Source organism: Hippopotamus amphibius, chromosome X (assembly GCF_030028045.1).
Source record: "Hippopotamus amphibius kiboko isolate mHipAmp2 chromosome X, mHipAmp2.hap2, whole genome shotgun sequence".
Lineage (NCBI taxonomy): Eukaryota > Metazoa > Chordata > Mammalia > Artiodactyla > Hippopotamidae > Hippopotamus > Hippopotamus amphibius.
This window is the reverse complement of record NC_080203.1, coordinates 77397300-77417086: the sequence shown is the minus strand read 5'-3', so window position 1 is coordinate 77417086 and position 19787 is coordinate 77397300. Positions and strand designations below refer to the sequence as shown.

Here is a 19787-nt window from a genome sequence, read left to right as displayed (position 1 = left end):
TTGCATAACTTAAAAGGCTTATTAAAGTTTTGCCCCCAAACAAAAAGATCAGTTTGTCCTTAAAGGTAAATTCTGCCTCTGCTTCTTCAGGAACAGAAAAGTTGCTGGGAGCTTTAGAATAGCAGGTTATCCTTACTTCCAGTCGTAAAGGTTTCAGAATGTTGGGGTTCAGTTTGGTAGTGCCAATCAAATTTTTTCATGGGCATATAATTTGACCCTGCAGTTTCACTTCTAGGAATCAATGCTGTAGAAATGCTCATACAAATATACAGAGCAGCACTGATTGTAATATAAAAAAATTATAAACAATTTAAATGTATGTCAGTTGGGTTATGACTGAATAAATTATGGTCTGTCCATAATATGTAATACTGTGCAGCTTTTATAAAGAATGAGGTAGATCACTATGTACTGACATGAATAGGTTTCCATGACATATCAGAGAATGAAGAAAGCATGTGACTCTATGTGAGTTGTGAGTGTATGTATGTAAACGATATATATATGGAAGTAAGTCTGGAAAGATACATACTAAAAATCGTAACTGGTTACTGCTGGGTAGGGGGATGGGAAAATGATACAGGAATGTCCAAAGAAAAAAGTTAAAGATTTTTAAAAAATCATGTGCTACTTTTATAATTTAAAGAAGTGTAAACTCATTAGCTTTCTTTGCAGGCACATTGGACAGAGGCCTGTGTAGCACTTTCCTTTCCCGTGAAATTTGCAATTGTATTGCCTTTTTTTTTTTTTTGGAGAGCTTTCGAACCCTCCTGTCCTACCTTCCTTTTGACAGAAGCTGCAGTATACTTACCTTATCTTTTCCCTGAACTAACAAAACAAAACAAAACTCAATTTTGTAATCAAGACCAGCAGTTTCAAACTTTATTCAGCATCAGAATCACCTTGATGCATGTTGAAAATACAGATTCCTGGGCCCGCTCAGTAGGTTCTGAGTCAATGCGTCAGGGAGTAGGGTCCAAAATGCTGATCTTTCAGAGGCACCCCAGGTGGTCAGTGAGGAATCCTGTTTGGGGGAATGACGTCTGATTATCCCCCCCACCCCACCCCCTTTTCTCTCTGTGATTAGTAAAGGGAACGAGGGAGCAGTGACTGACTCACCGTCGATATCTGTGTGGATCACAGGTGGTTGGGTTCATCTGAATGGCAAAAAATGAATATAACTCAGTTTAGCAGACTTGAGATTTTAGTAATGTGTTGTTTTCTTTAAAATAGCCTGTTTGAAGTAGGCCCTTTGGATTATAGAGACTAGTCTGGTGGGCTTTCTAGGGAATGACTTAGGCCTAGGAAGTGCCTTCCAGCAGCGGCTTTGTTATGAGTGGAAGGATAAGAGAGACCTTGGCAAATTGTGAGGTCTTAGAATTCAGATGCTTTTTAGATGAAGCTTTTTTCCTTGGAAAATGATGCCTCTAATATTAAGATGAGGCACTATCTAAACACTATTCTAAACAGCTTTTTGTTAGAATTTTTCTTTGTTATAAACAAAGTTTATTAATCAGATGCCCACGATGGGTTATTAACATCTCAAAAAGGTGTTTAAAAAACATATACTCCAATTGCTCCCAACAATTAACCTTGGGAACAGAAGTAAATGGGAATACTTCTTAACTACCTTTCCAAGCCCTTAGTGAAGCTGGCAGCCATCAGTTAAATAAACAATTAGTTTCATTAGTTTGAGGAGAGAAATGTCGACTTGGGCACAGTTTTCTAATTTGCTCCTCGCTTACCTAACAATCATTTATTCAGAGCCTACTCTGTGCTTACTGGACATTATATAACTCTACAAATAAAAGCCAGAGACCGATGAGCAGCTAGAACTCTAAGGGGATCATCTGAATGGGGAAAAAGCGAATAAAACACTATTTAATAGACTTGAAGGCTTAGTAGCATGTAGAAAACAGAAAGTGGCTTCCTTTAAGCAATTGCCTTGTTCTCTTTCTATAGTCTATTTTAAGTGGGCCTTCTGGCCCAGCGTTATCAACCTTGGATTAGGAGCTTTGAGGAAATGGTGGTTTGGTGGTTGTTTTTAAAGGGTTTTTTAAGAAATGTAGTTACTAAGCAACTGCCATGACCTGCTGCTAAGTTGGAGTTCAGTGGGCAAGCCAATTCCAAAGAAGAGAATATATAAACAAGTTGGGAGAGGGGGAAAATGGCTTAAGGATAGATTGGGTTTTTTTTTTTTTTTTTCCCCCTGCGTTCAATGCATATTTCTTCCTTTTACTTATCTGCGCAAGAAAGGGCTGCTAGGTTAGAAATCTCTTTGTCTCACCCGGTCTCCTCTTAGCTGGTGAGTGGGGAGGAGGGCCATAAAGAAGCCAACCAGAGAGGGCTGGGCTGGAGGGCTGGGCTGGAGGGCTGAGCCTTGGGGTGGCACCTCCGCCCGGGCGGCTCTAGAGGTAGATAGCCGTCCAGGGCTGCTATGACAGATCGGTCACCACCCTCTACCTTTAGATTGGGAAGCCCCATTAATACTGATGTGTTGCCTTGTAACCCTCAGAACAGGGAAATTGTCCAACTGCTGTCTCTCTTTTTTTCTTTCCTCAACATTTAATGGGTGAGTCAGTGACTTAACTGCTTCCTGCAGGATTTCAGGGAGGGGAGTAAGCAATGAGGACAAATCACCGTAACACCAGTGGGTGATGAATGAAAGAGCACATGAATTTAACCAGTTGGCTTCCTTGGTACTGGAGTGAACAAAAAGAAACTTTGTTGAGAGGAGGCTGTTTGTGTGAGTTAGAACTCTATTCCCTCCCCTTTAGGCCTTTTACTGTTTTCCTTTATAGTCAGCTGAAGGTCAGGTTGCTTTGCTGCGGGAAGAAGAGTGTCAGGTGTTGGAACAGGTGTTTTGTTTTCTGCCTGTAGAGTCATACAGACTAGATGGGGATGCTTCTTGCCAGCCCTCTGTGGTGCATGAAAATGCTTTTGTGGAATTCTTTTCCCCTGGAAATGTGTTTGTTTTTTAAAGCAGTTCCCCAACCTTCAACCCGTAGTATAAATTTGGACTTCCTTTAAAATCAGCTTGTCATAATGAAGTATACCTGTTTTCTACCATTTTCACAGCCTGTGCCTTAGATATATTCCATTTTATGTGGCAATTATAGACCTGAAAAATGTGTGTGGTATGTATGTGGGGGGAGGGTGTGTGTGTGGGGTAAAGGTGAATATCATATTTTACACGTACTAGGAGAATGTCACAGTAAAGTAGCCCTATAAAAAGCCTTTTATAATAATTGTATGGTTAGAGTTAATTTTCCCATGTCAGGTTTCCTTATGTTGGGTGTAGACCTGTAGTCATCTTTCCAGAATGATGAGGCCTTTTCAGGCTGCTGCGATGGTGTCAGTGGGCTGCAAAGTTGGGTATGGACTTATAACTCCACTGACTAGATGATTTTGGAGGAGAGAGTTGTCAGCAGACTTCTGGGTTTGGGAGAATTTCTACTGTAATGTTCAATTGTTACTGAAGCCAAAGACTGTTTGTTTTAGTATATGTGCTGTCGAAGCAAAGCGAGCACCAAAGACTGTTTGTTAAAAGGGAAATAATTCAGGAGAGCTTTGTGATCTCCTCTTCTGATTGTGAGGTTTGTTTTTACCTTTGTACTGCATTCCAATCTCCCCCCTCAAAAAAACCAGATCATCTTCTTTGCCTAACAATGATATAATGGCCTCAGGTCCTTTCCTGCCCCACCACCCTGCATCTCAGGGCCATCTGTTCTCTGCAGTCCACTTTTCGGGAAAGTCTCCTTTCCCATCTGCTCTGCTTGGGTCTTAGTGCCTTCTCTAAAGATTTATGAAGGCTGCACTGGAACCTCGTTCCAGTTGTTATTTTTTTTTAAAGGATTAGTGCACTTTTTCCATTCGATATGTCCAAATGTTACTCCTTTTTCAGGTATATTCTTTCATTCTGTCAGTCTGGGGGTGGAGAGAAATCTTTCTGTGCTTGGAGGAGGTACTCTGCTTATCAAAGCAAAGGTCGACTGGACTGGCTCTGGCTGCTTTGAAGCCAAGGGTCCTGGCTTTTTGGCTGCTGGTACACAGGCTTGGTGCAGCTCCGTGGGTTCATTCTTTTCCTGTCTTTTCCCTTGTCTCCCTGACAGAATACAGTCGCTTTGAATCGAAGATACATGACTTGCGAGAACAGATGATGAACAGCAGCATGAGCTCTGGGTCTGGGTCCCTGCGAACGAGTGAGAAGAGGTCCTTGTATGTCAGGTAAGTCTCACTTTTGAGCACTAGGCCTTGTGCTGCACGAGGGGAGCTCCGTGCCAACCCAGCCCTTCTTGTTTAACTAGTGGGGTAGGGAGTGTGTACTCCCAGTACGAAAACAACACTTTGCACTGTATGCACAGGCTGTGTACTTTATGGTCAGTATCTCCTCCCTTTTGTGAGCTGGCTTCTTCCTTTTTGCTCCTGAATGACTCAGTACAGGAAATTTTCAGTTTGCTCTAATTGTAAAAGACTGTTGGGTGATTATTGCTAGTCAGCATTCAGATAGCACTCAAATGTTCAAAGTACTTTCCTTGCAATCTGTGCTTTTGAGGAGAAACTTGGCATTCCCCCTTCCACATATGCATAATAGACATCAGAATTTGTATCTGAGCATATCAGCTATTACTGTGTTCTGGTACAGGGTCTCTTTTAAGAGACCAAAGAACTGACAGGTTGCTGCATTCTGGTTTGTTTGTTTTTTAAATTGTTTCCTCACTCCCTGCTGCACTGGTTTGCTGTATCTGAATAATGGGACATGGGATGGGATGGTGTACCTTCCACAGGAAGGGTGGGTGGAACAGATATATAGCATTGAGCTGCTGAAAGCTATTCGGAGATAATGTCCACAGTTGAGCTTCTGACCCTTGAGGCACATTATAATACTTTGTCAGGTCAAAGTACAAACCTCTTGGAGAGTTGGATTGCAAAATGAACACTATGGACTCCTCCTAGAATTAGGAATAGTTTCCTTCTTCCTGCTTGAGCTTCTTGGCAAAACTCCAGCATCTGGGGCAAGTACATTGTATCTCTCCAAGGGTATAATCCTGGGAGAAAGAGGTGGTAGGATTACTCCTCTGAGCTGTGTGTGTGTGTGTGTGTGTGTGTGTGTGTGTTTAATGCTTGTATCAAACTCTTGGGTTGAACTTTTTCTAGTGGCCTCTGATACCAGTTGGGGGATGGGGAGGGGAGGCTACAGTTGTCAGTTGCCTGGCAACGGGAAACCTACTCTGTCCTTAGGGTTTGAGATGACTGTAGCCAACTGATTCAAATGCTAATTGCAGTTTTTCTCTTGGTGCTTGATTTTCTTTTTCCTCAGTTGCTAGTTCCTGACCCTCCTGCAGGGAGAGGAGCCAAGGTAGCCCAGATTTGAGCCTCAAGCCCACTAGAACCCTTCATGGTTCTTTTCTAAAATGAACCCTCAGCCTGACTCCCTCTGTGTTGAGAACAGCTTTCTTTACATTCGCTGTGAAGAGAGGAGAGCGGGAGGAAGGGTGGACTAGTCACTGGTGACCTTTTCAGTCTCTTGTTTTCTGTCACTAAGCCCTTGCTCTGGGTCTGCAGGCTAGACACTGGGGTTCCAATGGGGGGACTCAGAAATGTGCTGTTACCTCCCGCAAAAGGGTAATACCTATATGACTTGGTCAGGATTGTTCCATTCCCGTGCTTCCAGCCCCCGCAGATGTGGCACTCCAGTGTGCGTGGGAAGCTGCTCTTTAGGCAAGACAGTTTCTTTGGAGAGCTTTATTTTTAGATTTCCCCTCTCCGCTTATCCTGTGCTCGAGCTCTCCCTGCCTGGGCAGGGGGAGTGGGGCATCAGCTCCCTACCTGGAAGACCTGGAATACCCTTCTCCGGTCCTGGCAAGAGACACATTCCGTCTAACTCTGGGGAGGAGGGTGGAGACTGCATTCTGTTTCTAGTGAATCAGTTTATACATTTGATATCAACTGCCCTTAACCTTATCTAGATAACATCTGTATCCTCAGAGGAAAGTAAATGTGGTTTAGAATAGTGAACATTTGTAATCTCTAGAGTTCATCAAGGGAAATAATATTTTATGGCTAGATTAGCGAGCTGAGGTATTTCGCTAAGCTAACCCTCTATCAAAGCCTGGAGCCTGGCTGGCTCTGTTGCCTTTTGTGCCTGTTTTTGGCCTTTTTTTACTCTACAGGTGGCTTCCTTTTGTTCAGCATTTAAACATATTCAAGTTTCTTCCATTCTTTTTTTTTTAATAAATTTATTTATTTATTTATTTATTGACTGCGTTGGGTCTTCATTGCTGCACACGGGCTTTCTCTAGCTGATGCAAGCTGGGGCTACTCTTCATTGTGGTGCACGGGCTTCTCATTGTAGTGGCTTCTTTTGTTGCGGAGCATGGGCTCTAGGCGCTTGGGCTTCGGTAGTTGCGGCACACAGGCTCAATAGTTGTGGCTCATGGGCTCTAGAGCAAAGGCTCAATAGTTGTGGCGCACGGGCTTAGTTGCTCTGTGGCATGTGGAATCTTCCCAGAGCAGGGCTCGAACCCGTGTCCCCTGCATTGGCAGGCAGATTCTTAACCACTGCGCCACCTAGGAGGTCCAAGTTTCTTCCATTCTTAAAAAGAAGAGAAAAAAATTCCCTTGATACCAGTAGTCCCTTAAACTATTGTCTTGTCTCTCTTGTTCTGCTGACCACATTTGCCAGATTATGTGCTAGGAAACACTAGTTCCTCAAGATGTTAAGTATGTTGTGAAAAATCAGTGGTTCAGTAAGTTGGGTGAATGCAGGGTTAAGCAGAGGTAAATAGGGTTCTTTGCTGTGGTTAATCTCCAGGAGGGACTGTACTAGGCAGTGTTTCCCCCAAAGATAGGCACATGGGAGCCTTATTTGGAGAAATCGGTCTTAGCATCCAGGCTGGGAAATGGTGCAGTTGTCTGTACTTGCTGCTGCTTTTTCTTCAAACTGCCTCTCTTTCAGTAGGGAAGGAAGTGTGCATCTGCTTTTCAGCATGGTGGTGTGGTTCCAAGCAACTCTGGAAGGCTCCAGAGGGGCAGAAGCCCAACTCTGTCAGGGGTGACTGGTTCACAGATTCTCTGCCATTGGTCTGACCTCTTCACCACATTTGTTTCCACGAATTACCAGCTTTCTTCATGAAAGGCTCTCTTTCTACCTTGCTGACCATTCCTCAGTACGTTTCATTAGGTCTGTCCCATAAACGGCAATGTCATTTATTTTCATAGATTCAGATCCTGTCGTCGTCATGTAAATGGCAACTCTGATCTCTTTACTGAACTCCAGACCCGCCTATCAACCACTTGCTGGACACTTGACTAGAGCTGCCCTCCCTGTGTGTTCCAAATGGACCCCCCCACACACACCTACTCCTCCTCACTTTCCTTATCAAAATTAATTGCATCACCCTATCATGTGGAAAAGGGATTGGATTTGTTCTATCACCCAAGGCAGATCTCAGCTGAACATAAGGAAGAGAGAGCTAATGATTAAAACTGTCTGAAAGTGGAATGGACTGCTTCTGGAGATAGTGAATTTGATCCTTTGTCACTGGAAGTGTTACAGAAGAGGCTGGGCAACCATTTTTCTGGGTGTTGCAGAGCAGGCTGAAGCTAAAGATCTGCTCAGAGGCTTTCAGTAGTTCCCAGTGTCTTCAGGATGAAGGGGAGCAAACATTTAGGGAACACCTGCTCTACACTAGGACCTTTGTTATTCTCTTTAAATTGCTTTCAAAATCCTTTTAATAATGCTACAAAGTAGGCATTATTATTCTCATCTTGCAGGTGAGAAAACTGAGACTCCAGTTAGACAGCTAAGAAGTTCCAAAACTGGAATTTGAACTGATTGTTCTGTCTAGAGCGTGGTTCTCTCAGCATTTCCCAAACTTGCTGATAGGAATCAGCTGGCATGCTAGTTAAAAATACAAATTCCCAGCCTCCTCTTCTATCAATTTGGATTCACCAGGTTTGGGGAAATGTCTGTTTTTAACAAGCAGTCATAATGCTTAGGAATGACCACTTGTTTGTCACAATAGACATTTATTTCTGTTTCACTCGAATAACTGAACATTATACTTACTTTAGCCCCTGCTGTGTGGAAAGCAGTAAAGCACAGGCCTGAGAAATTGGGCGTGGTTGCGGGGGCAGATTCAAGGAAGCAGTAGAAGTGGTTCCTGCCCTCCAACAGCTTGCCATCCACGCAGAAGATACTGCGCAGCAGGTGGTTAAAGTGAAGGAACCCTTTACAGTGGGGTTTCACCTCTAATTCTGTTCGTTGTTGTTTCCCCTTCTGACATGCTCTTCCTCCCTTCCCTTCCCCTGAGTCTCTTTCCTTCTCTGGCGTGCATGGGGTTGCAAAGCTATTTTAAAGCAAATAACACCCTCTTGCAGCTGCACCGCGGCTATAGCAGGTGAAGCCCTAGAGAGCTGCAGCTGCACTAACCACAGGGGAGATGGGATTTGTGGAGCGGGGAGCCGGAGGAAGAAGGAAACATAACAGTGTTTGGAAAACGAAACTTGGTTTTAAAGTCACTAGGGACTTAATGGAAAGGCCTTCCCCACCCTTCATCATACTAGAAACATCTCTTTAATAGTATAGGCAGGGTGAACAGAGTCCAGCCCCTCTTTCTGCCCAGTCTAGGGTCTTTGGCCTGCTGGTTAATGTGCCTTCCACACTGGAAAAGTCCACAGAAATATGCCCCTCTTGAGCCTTTTGCTCAGGGTCAGGGTGATTAGATGTTTAACTCAGGCCATTCTGATGTGAAGGTAGTAAAAAGACACAGGGTAGGTTAGAGTTCCAGAGACCTCTAAGTTCTACACTTGTATTTAATTTTTATTGATTGATTGATTGATTGATTGATTGATTGATTGAATGAACAAAAGACCTTATCCTCCAGAGGTTGCCAAGGGGGTTGATAGTACATTTGTAGGAATAGCTTTTGAAAGTCTGTTCTGGCTAGCCTGGCTACATTCTTTGCAGTTACAGGACGCATCAGGCATTTTGGGAGTCCTGGCCTTCTGGCTGGCCATCTGCCATCCCAGTCTTCTTCCCACTCTAGGAAGGAAATCATGCCCCATCTGTAGTCCTGATTCAAGAAACAATGTCAGAAATATTGGCTTGGTCATCAAAGAAGGCTGGAAGATCCTCCTTCTTGTTAATAAGTAGACATTAATTATACACTACTCTGTGCTTAGCCCAGGGTGGTACTTGGGGGAGCCCAACTTTGTGTTGCTCATTAATGAGTTTCAGTAGTGGATTAAGATGCCAACGAGGTAATATTGGCAGGCTTCACTATCTGACAGAATTTGGGAGTGATGATAATCTGCATCTTAAAAAACAACAGCAATTTATGTAGTGTTCGGGGCTACCAAAGGATGGGACAGTTTCCTGTATCAGTGATTCTGGAAATGCCTGTTGCTAGATCATATGCAAACACCAGTCCTAGACTTGTAATCCCCTCAGCTGATCCAGCAGGTGCTGTGAACCCCGAATGTTCACACATTGTGGGTCCGTGAATGCCCCTCTAACTTTATAATTGCTCTCTAAGGCCTGAGACTCTGAGGTAGACTAAGGAGAACAGCGCCCTGCCCTGTTCTCCATGTTCCCTTCTTCAAGCTGTTCCTGACTTGCTGCCAGCTGCACTTACTCCTCTTGTGATGACCCATCTTCTGTCTACCTGGGTACTCAAGTTTGGACTTTTGAGTTGCTCTTCAGAAGCTGCTAGAAATTTTAACTCTCGCACTGAGGTCAAGGGCTGATGAATGACTGCTGCTTTTTTTCTGTGCATCCTTTAGATGGACCAGGCAAGGAAGGGACTGCTCAATTTTTAATATATATGTGCCCTTTATCCGGTACTTTGTATCTCAGGGAGCTTTCGGGGTACTGTAACAAAATACCATAGGCTGAATGACTTGAACAATAGACATTTATTACCCCCAGTTCTGGAGGCTGGGAAGTCCAAGTTCTAGGTGCTGGCAAATTCAGGTTCTGGTGAGCCCCCCCCCGCCCCCCGGCTTGTAGATGACTACCTTCTTGCTGTGTCTTCATGTGGCTTTTCCTGGGTGTGTTTTAAGGTGAGAGACAGGTCTCTCCTGTCTCTTCCTCTTCTCATAAAGGCACTGATGTTAGGATGAGGGCCCATCCCTCATGACCTCATCTAAACCTAAGTGCCTCCTAAAGGCCCCACCTCCAATTACCATCACACTGGGGGTTAGGGCTTCAACATATGAACTTGGCGGGAGCACCCGAACATTCAGCCCATGACACTGACCAAAGGAAGAAAGTGATGCTCCCGACTGGTATGGGAGGGTATGCAATGGGAGAACAGTCTGCAAGATAGTAACCAGCAGGGTGTTCTGTGCTCCCTGCCCCAGCTTGGTCTCATCCACCATTCACGAGCATCATACATGGCCTCAGTCCTCAAAGGGATTCCCCCAAAGGGATTATAATATGAAAGATTTAAAAACTGCAAGAGTTAAATAGCAATAAACAAAGATCACTGCTAAATGCATAGCATGAATGTGGAGGAAGGAAATTTGGAGTGGGCAGGGTCACAGAGAAGGATGGGACTTGGGTTGGGCCTCGGGAGCTGCCGATGGTGTGAGGGGACAGGCAGAGCTTCCCAGGCCAGACAGATGGCTGGAGCCACAGGCAGAGAGGTGGGCATACTACTAGGTGAGCACACAGAAGCAGCTACTTGCCTTTGAGGCTGTAGTGCTGAAGTGCTGTTGTTTACTTTGCTTTGAGAAACCTGCCTGACCAGTTTCCTTGGTAGTTGCCATTTTCGTTGCATTCCAATCCACTAAGACACTATGGTGGCTAGGCCAGATGCTTAGGATTTCTCTGGATCTTTCAGACCCTAAACTTTAAAATTTCGGGCCTGAACTGCAGACACTTTGGGCCTGGTAATCTGTTTACTTTGAGCTGATTATAGTCCTGCTTTCCCACTTGGCAGTGAGGTCCCAGCTGAAAGGAAGATGAAGCAAAGTTCCCCGGAGCAGGGGCATCATCCCTGTGAGCAGCTCTTAGGGGATACTATTTGAAAGGTCACAACTTAAACAACATATCTTTCAAGACCTTTGACAATACTTTCTTCTTAGGAAAGACAGGCAGTGGTGTTTAAAGCCGCCATGCTGAAACTTAGCTTGGGAACTCCAACTTGCAGACCCTGGGAAGTGAGCATCTGCTTTTCACGCTGGTGTGACTTGGCTCCAGCAGGTGGCTTCATTGCCCACTTTGTTTTTACATGCCACATTTCCCTGGGACATGCTCTTTACCCTGCTCTCAAGATAAATCAGTGTTTTCTGGCCTGGCCATGATTGAGAAGTTGTGGGAAAACCCAGGATCTGGCTCTCCTTTGCTTCACAGAGGTGCATGGCCATAACCAAGGAGAACATTTTCAGGGTTGAAGAACAGTCTTTTATGTAGACCACTCACTGTGATCTTAGGCTGTGGATGATAATATTTCCATAAGTTTTGTTCTCTCCTGACATAGTGTTTCCCTCTGATCTGACCAGTCCCTAACTTGGAGGCCCCTATGAAATTCTTTTTATTTACACCCAGAAAGGATAAGGAGTTTCTGAGGCTTCTAGTCTCCCAACTCACCATCTTGTCAATAAGCTCACACACATGAGATGGGACCAAGGTGACAGAGTGGTTTATTATGTATGGTCTTTCTTTAGGCGTCCGGAAACAAATAGGTGTTGGGTTTTTTTTTCCTGCTCACTCTTGGTTTGAGTCAGAGGTTGAAAAGGTTGGTTGCTGTCTCCTCTGGCCCTACCTGTGTAGGATTTTGGCTCTGGGACAGTGGTTCAGTCTGATTTAAAAGGGGTGGTATGTTACTGCCTTGACTTTCCCTAGTGCTTGCCCTAAGGATAAAAAGGGGCAGGCAGGAGGGTATGTTCATGTTGTAGAGAAAGGTGCTCTGTGATCCTCTTACCAAGCCTGACCAGAGGCATTTGTAACAAGGTGCCAATCGCTGTCACTTCCTTAGGTTTCTAGGCTGTTCCTAAGAGAGACTGTTACTGCTAGATGGCCACAGTTTAGCATGCTTCTTAAAGATCTTATGTAGGTAGTCAGTGTTTTTTCAAAATTTATTAAGGTCTAATTTTTACACTTTTTCATATTACATGAAATATGTCATTTGAAAGGTGGTTTGACTTTACTACTCAGGCCTGTTCTTTTTTACTGGATCACTTTCCATGTGAAAGTTTAGCTTATAATGATTAAAAAAAAAAAGCTGAGGTAATGAAGTGGATCACACAGGGCCTCCTAAATGAATGCTGGACTCCTTAGCTGGACTCCAGGCTGTCCACAGGCAGGCCCTGGCCTGCTGCTTTCCCAAGTGCCCTGCGGTGAGGCCACACGTGGGTGCTGCTGACCCCGGCACACACCCTGGGCTGCTTGCCTCCGAGCCTCTGCTCATGCTGTTCCTTAGAGCCAGAAGGGCCTCTCTCCATCTCTGTCTTTTGAAATCTGAACCATCATTGAGGCCCAGTTCAAAAGTCAACACCTCTCTCATAGATTCCCCAAGCTTGATATGACCTATGCTCCTTCTGAAGGCTTTTAGGCCTTGGTTTGTCCTGCCCTTGTGCCAGATAGCACACTCCACAAGGCCAAGACTGATTTTGCTTCTGTATCTCCCGTCTGTCAAATACAGTGCCCCAAAGTAGACTCAGTAAGTTAGTTTCTTTTTTTTTTCTTTTTTTTTTTTTAATGCGACTGTGACTTAGACCTCACAAAATTTTTCTGAGATTTAAAAGCCCTGGTCTGAGAATTGACCACCATACAACTCTAAGATGAGGCCCTGTGCATCTCTAAGACTGGTCTTCATTGTCTATGAGGAACTTTTCCAGCTCTTGGTCAAACAAAATTTCAGCAGGAAGAGATTTGGAAAACAAATCAAGATCATGACAATGGAAGAACTGTTGAAAGAATAAGGAATGTTTAGCCTCGTAAAGAAGACCTAGGAAAGACTTAGACGCATTAAATGTTTGCACTGGAAAGAAATTAAGAGAATATCAAAGAAATTTCTTTTATTAGATAGGAAATGGGATGAGATGACCTTTGAGGCTTCAATGATTGTTCTGCAAAGCTCTGTTTTCACTTGTAGTTCCAGTTGATAGAAAAGGAAATTCTTGTCAATTCACCTTTTACGTTCTCAACTGAGAATGATATTGTAGTTCAGAATCTCAAATTCAAATATTATGCTATGTTTTTTACCAAAATCATGGTTTGAAAAAAGCATTGTCCATTCTGTTATTCACTATTGATCATTCACAAATTCATCAGATAGAATGCAGGTAGACTTGGATACCACATTTTATTGGGAAATTGCCTTTTTTGCCTTGTTTTACAGGGAACTTAGAGCCAAACATGTTCCTCATCTGAAGTAGATGACTCAAGTCAGGTGTCTGGTTTATCAACTTCCCCTCCCTTTTCTTTCTTTTTTCAAGTGCCTAGAAGAGTGGTGTCTGTTCATATTAGATGCTGATAAATATTTGCTTAATTAATGAATATCCTTAAGAATAGACTATTGTATCATCTTTAAAACTATTAATTTTTTTCTTTAAGATTTATTTTATTATTTATTTATTTTTGGCTGCGTTGGGTCTTCGTTGCTGTGCATGGCTTTCTCTAGTTGCGGAGAGCAGGGGCTACTCTTTGTTGCGGTGCGCAGGTTTCTCATTGCAGTGGCTTCTCTTGTCGTAGAGCATGGGCTCTAGGCACGTGGGCTTCAGTAGTTGTGGCACGTGGACTCAGTAATTGTGGCTCATGGGCTCTAGAGATTAGGCTCAGTAGTTGTGGTGCACAGGCTTAGTTGCTCTGCGGCATGTGGCATCTTCCCGGCCCAGGGATTGAACCCATGTCCCCTGCACTGGCAGGCGGATTCTTAACCACTGAGCCACCAGGGAAGCCCAAAACTATTAATTTTGAAGAATAATCAATGATATGGGAAATATGAATGATACAATTTCAGTTGACAGCTAAGGTTGCAAAATTGTGTGTACACACCATGTTTCTAACTTAGTGAAATGTGTATTTTTTGATTTTTGTGTTTATTTTGCAACAGTATACAATACCATAACATTATGAAGAGTTGCTTCTAAGTTACATAAATGTGATTTTTCTTTTTTTAAGCTTTATGTTTTTCAAATATTCTATAACGAGCTTATATTATTTTAATTTTTAATGAAATTAATGCATATGGATAGTTTAAAATCTCAGATATTACAATAGTATATGCAAAAAATTTAATCCCTTGCCTGTTCATCCCTTTTCTTGCTACACAAAGGTAACTGCTTTCAAATATTTTAACTGTAACAAAAAGAAATAGTAAATCTAAATAAATCTTCTATTTGTTAAATAATGGAGTTACAAAATAATAGAGATGTAGAAATACAGTCAAATGAAAAATCAAGCATTTGTTTTCACCAGGAAAAAAACAATAGAAAAAGTTTATAGGAAAGGAGGGTTAGCCATCTATGAACACCACTTACATAATGGTGTAAAATTTAATATTGTTTAACCAAAAATTTTGATGTAACTAAATTGGGAGGGCAGGGGAAAAAGGATGAGTGAGTGCTATAGAAAACCAACACATAAATGTCTGAAATGTAAAAAACAAAACAAGAAAGAGCAAGAAGAAACAGTTGTTTAGAAATATGTTAGAAAAGAAAAAGAAACAGCTAAAATATTTGAAAGAGTTCCGTTTTAATTGACTTACATTTTTGAAAGTCGTAAAAGGAACATGCCTGTGGTTTAAAAACAAACCAAACAGTTCCATTCCTGACGCACAGTGGGAACTGCTGGCATTCTTGTTGTCTTGGATCTGTGCTTATTTTGTTTTTACTTAGCTCGTGTTATGTGTTTTAATATTGTAAAGTATCCGAAATTCATCTTGAAAGTAAACTGACCTATTAGTGTTATTTAAATCTCAGATGTTCAATCAGTTACCCATAACTGGATTCCTTATCAAGAAAACGTTTACGTCAGCTTTACTATATGTACTCCAGCTTCTTACTGCTGTTGCCAAAGGTCAATATGGTTCTGTGAGATGCTAAAATATATATTGGATTGTCCCTTTTATGTTTTAAACTTGTGACCAGTAAACTCTCCCTTCTAATCTTCTACAACCTCATCCTAATCTCTCCTTATTTAAATATCTTCCTTCCTTCCCTCCACAAACTAATTTGTGCTGAATCCAAGCTCTGTTCTTTTCCTTACTACATTTGTTTTAATCTTTGAAGCCCATAATGACATTTAGTGTTTCTAATTGTCACTTAGGATAAGGTCTTCCCCATGCATGTGTTTGTAGGAACCTCTTGACAGAATAGCTTCCTTGCTTTAGGACCCTCAGTTTCCAAAGCAGTGCAAACACATTCAGATTTGATTCTGTCACACAAAGCCCAGAAAGAACCTCGGGGATGGAGTGCCTCCGTAATCTGCTGACCTCGGCCTCTCTCCTTACTGCTTTGAGTGTGTAAATTGAGGGAGATAAAAGGGCTTTTTGTCAGAGTTTAGGTATTTTCATTTTCGGATAATCTGACTGATTTCTTAAGGATTCCATTTTAAGAAGGTTAAAAAGTAGATGGGTATTTCCCATTCCACAGTTTTACGACCTTCTGCCTTTCATTTGGACCAGGCTGCACGTAGGGAAGTAGTGTGTTTTACTGTGCAGCTTCCAGCTGAGCCACAGACCACTGTATTGCAGGTAGAAGTCTAAGTCTTGGAACTAGTTCTGGGAACTCTGCTGGGCCGTGTGTGCAAAGGTGTTAACAGAACGCAAAGAAGGCAGAGCCTAGCTTGCAAGTAGAAAATACAAACTTCTCACTGAAATCACCCATTTGTGGTGACTCTGTATGAGGAGAGATCCAGTGGATGAGAAAAGTACTTTCATGTAGATGAGTTTTTTCCACGAGCAGAGGAGCTCTGCTGTAAAGTACCAGCTTCACCAAAGCCTAAGTCAGTGGTGTATCTTGAAAGATTGAGTTGTAGCTTTGGTTTAAATTTGCCTTCAAATCCACCCCCTTCCTCCAGTATCTGTCTCTTCATATATGAGGTCAGATTAATGTTCCTAAGGTTCTTTTGATGTGTCACTTCCTTACTCCCAAATCTTCAGGGGTCAGTAGATCAGGTCTATCCAAGGCCTTCCAAAATTGGCCCCAGACCTTTATTTCCAACCCCATTTTCCATGACTCCCAGCTGCAACCTCATTTTCCATGACTCCTTTTTTTTCAAGCCTAGATGGTATAGCTTGTCTCCCCACCTTCTCCTACCCTTCCCTTTAATCTTTACTCTGCATGTCTTGTCAGAGGACCTGGGTTCTGTCCCAGATTAGTTTGGTGTGTGACCTCAGTGAAATTATTCTTCCTCCTCGAGCCTCTGTTTCCCCATATATGAGAGAGAGAGAGAATGAATTGGGAGACTTCTTTACAGGGGCCCCTTCAGCTTTATCATTGTGTGGCTCAACATCAGCCTTCGCTTTTTCTTGGGCTGTCCCAGGACAGAGAGCCCTTTTCTCTTTTGTATTTCTTCAGCATTAACCATTCACTGGGATTGTAGTTAACATTTTTATGCCCTATCTTCAACTGCTATTTGAAGATTTGTTGCAAACTGAGACAGCCCATTGGCAGAGCTAACTTGTTTCCCTAGGATGCGGCTGAGGGAGTTGCAAGGGTGTTCTGCTTTGGACTTCCAGCTTTGTGTCCAGAAGCTGGGAGGAGATGGGACTCATAAAAGATTTTTTCCCCTTAAACCCGTTGTTGGGAGAATGGGATATTTACAGTGTTAAGACTGAACAAAGGATGCAGTCTCCCACAGAATTGCTGCTGGTCTGCTGTAAGGCTGCTGGGTCTGTGCTGACTCAGCCTTCCTCTGCCATCCTTCCATCCATTTAGAGTTGAGACGACCATTCATCTTTCAGTATTTATTTCCAGGGCCTTGTTTGATTATGACCGGACTCGGGACAGCTGCCTGCCGAGCCAAGGCCTCAGCTTCTCCTATGGTGACATTCTACATGTCATTAACGCCTCTGATGATGAGTGGTGGCAGGCGAGACTGGTGACCCCACACGGAGAAAGTGAGCAAATCGGTGTGATCCCCAGTAAGAAGAGGTGAGTTGTCATGATCGTGAGAGAGGCTTTCCTTGTCCTCTTCCTCGTATTGATTTCTTTTTGACCTATCATACTATAAGTTGCTTGAGAGCAGTGGATGTGCTTTATTACTCCTTTCTGGTAGAGAGTTGGTGCTCAGGACATGGTTACGATTCAGTAAGCCAAAGATGGCTGCTGCGCCCACTGCAGCCCACTGCTGAGACCATGCACTGGCAGTAACAGGACTTCTTTCTGACTCCAAAACAGGGTGGAAAAGAAAGAAAGGGCTCGACTGAAAACCGTGAAGTTTCATGCCAGGACGGGGATGATTGAGTCTAACAGGGTAAGTGGGGAATCCCCAAGGAAGTCAGCCGTATATGAAGAGGCATAAGAAGCTTGAAGTCTGTCTGGTGGATAAGAGAACTGGGGAGCACAGAAGAATATCTCTTTTTCAGGGTGCTGGCTCTGTCCTATCAGAATACTGACTGCTTTTCAGAAAGCAGACAGACCCAAACTCTACAGCCAGTATATACTCCTTCCCCGTGGGTAACTGGCTCTTGATGATGTGTTGGAGTTGGATCGTCTGGAAGGCTGACTTTCTTGGGGCGCATGAAACCACTTGTGGGTGTCTCCCTGGCTGTAGACCCTTTCAGAGCTGTGGGGACCCTGAACAGAGCCTGACCTTGTCATCCAGCCAGGAAGGCCAGCCCCAGAGCTCCAACTGCCCTTCAGACCAAACGAAGTGTGAGGGCTCTCTCCATTCACCCCTTTTCTTCTGTGAGCTTCGCAGGCCAAAGAACTTCCGGAGCGGTAGAGGAAAGAGAGACACGGAGTAGATGACTCTGTGTATATCAGTGGCATCTTAGGGCATGTGTCCAGGAGACTACAGTGACCTTTGTCCTTTAGGAAGTACCAGTGAGTGCTGTGAGTCTGGATTAGGTAGAAACCTCTAACATCCCTACAACATTTTCCTGTAAACATAATTTTCCTCTTACATCAACTTTCATTTAATCTCATAGACTCCATTTGTGACAGATGGTCTTTTATTTAGCTCACCATTGTCTCCATTTTAGTTTTTCTTGCATGCTTTAAAATCCATTGTTCTGTTTTTTTTTCTTCTGTCCTTCCCCTCCATCTTCATGTTCTTTCACAGTCGATCAAAACGAAACGTAAAAAGAGTTTCCGCCTCTCTCGAAAGTTTCCATTTTACAAGAGCAAAGAAAACATGGCCCAGGAGAGCAGCGTACAGGAACGTAAGTAGCAGCAGGAAACAGAGAGTAGACCGCCCATAGCCCCGCCCTCTCTTCCTCATTTGCACCGAAGACTGGAAAAGTGTGTGTGTGTGTGTGTCCGTCCGTCCGTCCATCCATGTGTGCATGCATGTGTGTGTGTGTGTGTGTGTGTGTGTGTGTGTGGACCTGCTTATTTGCAGAGTCAGGGTAGAAATTGGTCTGCACAGGGAGACGTTGGGTCTTTTTTGTCCAGCTCCTCGCTCTGAAAGAATGTTGGAGGCTCTGACATAGAATTGGTTCCAGGGCTGGCCCACCTGGAAGTCCCTGGCACTGGCATTGGAAGTGCCCACCTGAGCTCTGCTGTGGTGGTGATGAGCGGTTATCAGCTGCAGCGTCAAGTTTAGAAAAATGGTTTTTCAAGAAAACCAAGTCTAGGGACTCAGTGTTGCTCTCCTGGCTTCTTACTCTTGTGTTTTCTTTCCCTTATCTTCACTCATCTATGTCAAGAGAAGAGCCTTTTCTTCCCTGGATATCTGGAGTTGGGGCTACGTCTTAAATTACACGCATGTGCGTGTGCACACGGGAGATTCACACGGCTCTAACAGACTTGACTGTCTTCCAAGAGTGTTACAGAGCCAGCTTTCAAAATAAAATCCTTCTTCCTTAAAGGAATTGACACCGAATGGGGATTACTAAACATTGCCCAAATAAAAGTTTATTGAGAAACACAAAGCTGGTTTGGTAGAAAAGGCCACAAAGCTGGGCTAAATGAACTTGCAATCCTGAGAAATACTCTTTTCTACCATATGCCTCAGAAATTAACTGTGCTCACCCTAACCTTAAACACCATGTCAGGCTGCTAAAATATTTCTCGTGTGGCTCATGGTGAATTTGTAAAACTCTCCTCTTCTGCCTCACAAGGAGGGGTCTTGGGGTCCTGGGCTATTGGGGCAGCAGGAGACTGACTGTTCCGATAGGGGTTGTCCGTTTTCTAGGCCACTATGTTTCATGGTCATGGGATACATAGGTCGTTGGTGTCTGGGGTGATAGCTAGTAGATTACAAGGGTGCCCTCATTCAGATGGAGGTTAGGGCTCACAGTCCTGGGTAGCTCAATAAGAAGTACTAGTTGCAGTAGGAGGTGGTCTGAGACAGAGGCCCACGGTGAGGTCACCACAGTTCACCAGACGAGTTCCAGAACTTCCATGCTGAGCCCAACCTGGGGAAAGTTTGCTGTGGGGTGGCCCAGCTGAATGGGGGAGGGGATTGGCTGTTGGGTAAGAGTTGAAACTGCCTAGTGCTTATTCTCCAGAAGCTGATCTCATCCCCTGTGGTCTGCACAACTCAGGTTAGCTTGGAAGGCCACACCTCAGACTGCATGAAGCTTTCCCTGAAGGGTTTGGAGAGAGTGAGTCAGTATTGGGTGAAAGCTTCTTGGGATGATGATAATTCTGCCTGCCTGTCTGCCACA

At 43.7% G+C, this 19787-nt stretch overlaps 1 protein-coding gene across 4 annotated transcripts in view; it reads left to right on the top strand.

Annotated features, from left to right (window-relative positions):
- DLG3 (discs large MAGUK scaffold protein 3) overlaps positions 1-19787 on the top strand; it is a 62825-nt gene that overhangs the window by 33120 nt on the left and 9918 nt on the right. For all 4 annotated transcript variants that reach the window (XM_057717959.1, XM_057717960.1, XM_057717961.1 and 1 more), the window contains 4 exons: positions 4113-4227; positions 16930-17106; positions 17353-17428; positions 18239-18338. In XM_057717959.1, the coding sequence (XP_057573942.1) occupies positions 4113-4227; positions 16930-17106; positions 17353-17428; positions 18239-18338 (468 nt within the window). The remainder of the gene's footprint in view (positions 1-4112; positions 4228-16929; positions 17107-17352; positions 17429-18238; positions 18339-19787) is intronic.